At 36.3% G+C, this 4,763-nt stretch overlaps 1 protein-coding gene across 1 annotated transcript; it reads left to right on the forward strand.

The window, feature by feature from the left end:
* The first annotated feature begins 518 nt into the window (after positions 1 to 518).
* Positions 519 to 1,139, forward strand: LOC107466388 (uncharacterized). Its single transcript, XM_016085362.1, has one exon. The coding sequence runs from the start codon at positions 519 to 521 to the stop codon at positions 1,137 to 1,139; it is 621 nt and encodes a 206-aa protein (XP_015940848.1).
* Positions 1,140 to 4,763: the final 3,624 nt, after the last annotated feature.

Genomic DNA, 4,763 nt, shown 5'->3' on the forward strand with positions numbered 1-4,763 from the left:
ACCGTGACAAAAAGGGTATAAAATATCCGCTTATCAATATAACATGAACTTCATAAAAAAATGTTGGGGTGAGATTGGCCATGAGTTTACAGAAGCGGTGATAGGATTTTTCCAAAATGAGAGATTACCAACGGACGCTAATATAACATGGGTGGCACTAGCTCCAAAAATTGTGGGAGCTAAGGAAATAAAAGACCTTCGGCCGATTAGTATGGTTGGTTGTGTGTATAAGGTGATATCGAAAGTTTTGGTGAGAAGAATGTGGGTAGTGATTCCACGTTTAGTGGGAGAGACTCAGTCTGCGTTTGTACAGGGTTGCAAAATACATGATGGTGCGCTTATTGCTTGTGAGACGATCCAATGGCTGAAGTTGTGCAAGAAAAAGGCGGCAATATTAAGTTAGACTTTCAGAAGCATATGACAGGGTGAGATGGAGCTTTGTAGATATCGTGTTATAGAAGATGAGCTTTGGTCTTAGATAGAGGACATGGGTAAAGGAATGTGTGACTACAGCGTCTATGTCTGTGTTGATTAATGGGTCACCATCCAACCCATTCAGAATGGAGAGAGGTCTTAGACAAAGAGACCCTCTCTCACCCTTTCTTTTTGTTCTTGTCGTTGACGTCTTGCATAGGATGGTGGGTGAGGCAGTGAGGAATGGACACATCTCTCCACTGCTGGTTGGAAGGGACAACATAGAGTTGTCGCATCTCCAGTTCGTAGATGATACAATTTTATTTTGCCCTCAAGAAATGGAGATAGTCATGAATTATAAGAGGCTTCTGCATTGTTTTGAGTTGATGTATGGTTTGAGTATTAACTTTGATAAGTCAAATTTGATTTCGGTTAACTATGAGCAGGATTGGGTGACGGATATGTGTGGTTTGTTGGGATGTGCGGAAGTTGCTTTACCTGCAAGGTACTTAGGTATTCCTCTAGAGGCGAACCCTCGGTTGGTGAAGACCTGGAAACCAATCATAGATAATATGGAAGATAAGCTTAGCTTATGGAAAGCGAAGTCCCTCAACAAGGATGGAAAGCTTGTTCTCATAAAATCTGTTCTTAATAGCTTACCGGTTTACTACCTTAACTTGTATAAGATGTCAAAGTCGGTAGCAGAAAAACTTATTGGGCTATAGAGGAGGTTCTTGTAGAGTAAAGAAGATGAGAACAGCGATATACCACTAGTGAAATAGGAGATAGTGCAAGCTCCGAAAAAACTAGGGGGCTTGGGAGTGAGGGATGCGTTGATCAGAAATGCATCGCTTCTGTTCAAGTGGTGGTGGCACTTTTTGAAGGAGAACTGCCCGTTGTGGAAGAATTCCAGGTTATATGTTCTTGTAATTAGTTGAACCCAAATGTAATGTTATTAAAACAGCCATTATCGACAAGAGGTGGTCCGTGAAAAAATATCTGCTAGTTTAATATTCAGAATCAACAGGTGAGAGATAAGATTATCAGTGGTTTGTCTATGGAGGTGGGAAATGGTAGAGTTGTTCGGTTCTAGGAGGATGATTGGTTACAAGGTGGCAGTTTGAAAGTAAGTTTTCCGAGGCTCTTCTCTGTTTTAAACCAACAAGGATCTATTATAGGAGACTGTGGTTTCTGGGATGGGTTAGAGTGGGTATGGAACTTCCAGTGGAGGAGAGATTTATTCCAATGGGAGTTAGAGCTCCTCAATCAACTCCATGACCGGTTAAGGCTAGTTAGATTATCGACTAGTCATGTGGATACAGTTATATGGAAATTTGATAGAACGTGTATTTTTTTTACTAACAATTTTGTGCAGGTATTGCAAAAAGAGACTATCTTGGATGACATCACAAGTTACAGCTTCACTAGCACCATATGGAGAGGGTTGGTTCCTCCAAGAATGGAGATTTTTGCATGGTTTGTTTTAGTAGGAAGAGTTAACACGAAAGAAAGATTGAGTATGCTAGGGATTATTCATCAGAATGATAATATTTGCGTGTTGTGCAAAAAGAATGCAGAATTCGTGCATCACCTTTTTCTTGGCTGTGAGTTTACGTGATAGGTGTGGTGTGCTTGGTTGAGGTATGCTGATAGAGCTTGGGTTATTCCAGGGACTGTTAAAGAGCTTTTTGAGAGTTGGATTGGAGTACCTAGTCGTAGTTCTGAGTATAAGAAGTGGCTAGTAAGTTTCTTCGCAATTATTTGGAACATTTGGCTGGAAAGAAATAGCAGAGCTTTTCAGAAATCAGAAACGGGTGTTGTTGGAATTATAAATAGGTCATTTTTGAGATACAGAGAATGGTGTGGTGTTGATCCATTTAGTTGTTGATGGCTATACCGAAGATGACAACGGATTATACCTTTTTATGTGATCTTTGTCTTGTGCTTTAAGTTGTGTTTTATATCTTTTTATGCTCTGTATTATTGTGTTGAGCTTTCTTTGTTTAAATAATAAAAAAAATAAACTCATCTTAATACATATCAAGCATGGCGGATCATATTAAGCATGGGAGATCATATCTTGTCCAATATGAAAAGCAATTCAAGATCAATAAATTTAGCAAATCTCAACTATCATACTCGAGATTTGTATCAGCACATATCATGGCACTATCCGGTACAAAATGATGACAATGGAAAATAATCATGGCAAACAAGGGAGGAAATCACATCAGCACAATTGACAAATTTGGAAGGAGTAAGGACAATCATTTTGGAGAATTCACAACTTGTGTAAATGGTCGAGAAAAGATATGGCAGTAGCAGATTGAGAAAAAATCATTCTTAGATATATTAACCATATAATTGGTAATCTTCTAAGGATGAACCCAAAAAAAAAAGGAAAACAAGCACAAAACATATTTTTTACAAGAGTAATTCTCCACATACAAGTGATTTTCAGTACGAGTCATACAAGTCATTTATATTCACGCCGTTTCACGTTTTTTTTTGTGCCTCTTCTTCTTCTTCTTCTTCTTCTTCTTCTTCTTCTTCTTCTTCTTCTTCTTCTTCTTCTTCTTCTGTGTCTCTTTTTCTTCTTTTTCTTATTTTTCTCTCTCGTTATCATCGTCATCAACACCACCTCTTTCTCCCTCTTTTTTTATTGAAATTTCTTCTCCTCTTTTCGTTATCTCTTTCTCCTTCATCAAAATCACCAGAAAAAATGAAGAAACATTATTCAAGGTACTGTTTTACTGTTCTTCTAGATTTTTTTTCTAAATTGTCTCTGTCATGTGCCTCATCCTTAACCAGCAAAACATTAAAAGATTTCAAGAAGAAATATAATGTCCCCCTATATTGGGTGCATATCTTAAATCCTTTGGGTGTATTTCTTAAATCCTTTGGGTGTATTTCTGTAATCTTTTGGGTGTATTTCTGTAATCATTTGGTTTATTTCTATAACTGTTTGGGTGTATTTCTGTAATCCTTTGGATGTATTTCTGTAATCGTTTGGGTGTATTTTTGTAATTGTTCGGGTGTATTTCTGAAGTTCCATCATCTTCAAAACAATTTCAAAGCTTGATTTTAGAAACCATGAAAATCGAAAAAAACAGAAGGAGATCGAAGGCAAAGAGAGAACGCTTTTCCATACAAATCATACAAGTCATTTATATTCACGCCATTTTCACGTTTTTTTTTCCTCTTTTTCTTCTTCTTCTTTCTCCGTGCTTCCTCTTCCTCTTCTTCTTCTTCTTCTTCTTCTTTCTCTGTGTCTATTCTTCTTCTTTTTCGTAAAAAAGGAAACAAAGATGAAACACGCGAAGATGATTCAGTAACGCGCGTGTTAGGCCCAACTTGTAAGACTTATAAACAAAAATGACTTGTATGTGTAGCACTCCTCTTTTTACAATTTATGTTTCATCTTTTTTCTACAAGAACTTACTAAAATAATCTTATTTTTTAATCTTTTCTATTTTATTTCTTTGTGTATAAGTAAAGACTAAATTTGATTATGGGAAGAATCAAAGTAAAAGAAAAAGAAAAAAAAGGCGACATAATTTAAAAAAATTATAATTTTTATTTTTTTTGTAATAAAGTTTTTTATTGCTTGAACAAGGATTTTTTTTTAAGTTGGGTTAGCACTTATGATACATGGATACTGACACGAATACAGGATATGACACGACATAAGATACGCTGACACACGAATTTTAAAATTATATAAGATACGGAGACATGCATATATATATATATAATATAAAGTATTTTTTAGATAAATCATAATGATATTTTAATAATATATTATATTAAAACATACAACAACAATAAAGCCTTGTCGCACTAGGTAGGGTCAGCTACATGGATTAAATGACGTCATTGAGCTCTATTATATATCATGTCTATAGAGAGACCGGTTACATGTAGATCTTGTTTGACCACCTCATGGATGGTCTTCTTAGGTCTTCCTCTGCCTTTCACCCATTGTCCATCGTCCATCTCATCCACCCTCCTGATTGGGTGTTCTGTTGGTCTTCTTCTCACATGCCTAAACCATCTAAGACGCGATTTTACAATCTTTTCCACAATAGGTGCTATTCCAACTCTCACACACACACACACTCTCTCTCTCTCTCTCTCTCTCTCTCTCTCTCTTTATCTCTCTCTCTCTCTTTTATCTTCGTTCCTTATTCTATCTAATCGTGTATGACTACTCATCCATCTCAACATCTTCATCTCTATCACACTTAACTTATATTCGTGCTTACTTTTGGCCGTCCAACACTCTGTACCATAAAGTATAGCCAGTCTGATAAGACATTAATTATATAAAGTATTTAAAATATTTTTTG

Source organism: Arachis duranensis, chromosome 9 (genome assembly GCF_000817695.3).
Source record: "Arachis duranensis cultivar V14167 chromosome 9, aradu.V14167.gnm2.J7QH, whole genome shotgun sequence".
Lineage (NCBI taxonomy): Eukaryota > Viridiplantae > Streptophyta > Magnoliopsida > Fabales > Fabaceae > Arachis > Arachis duranensis.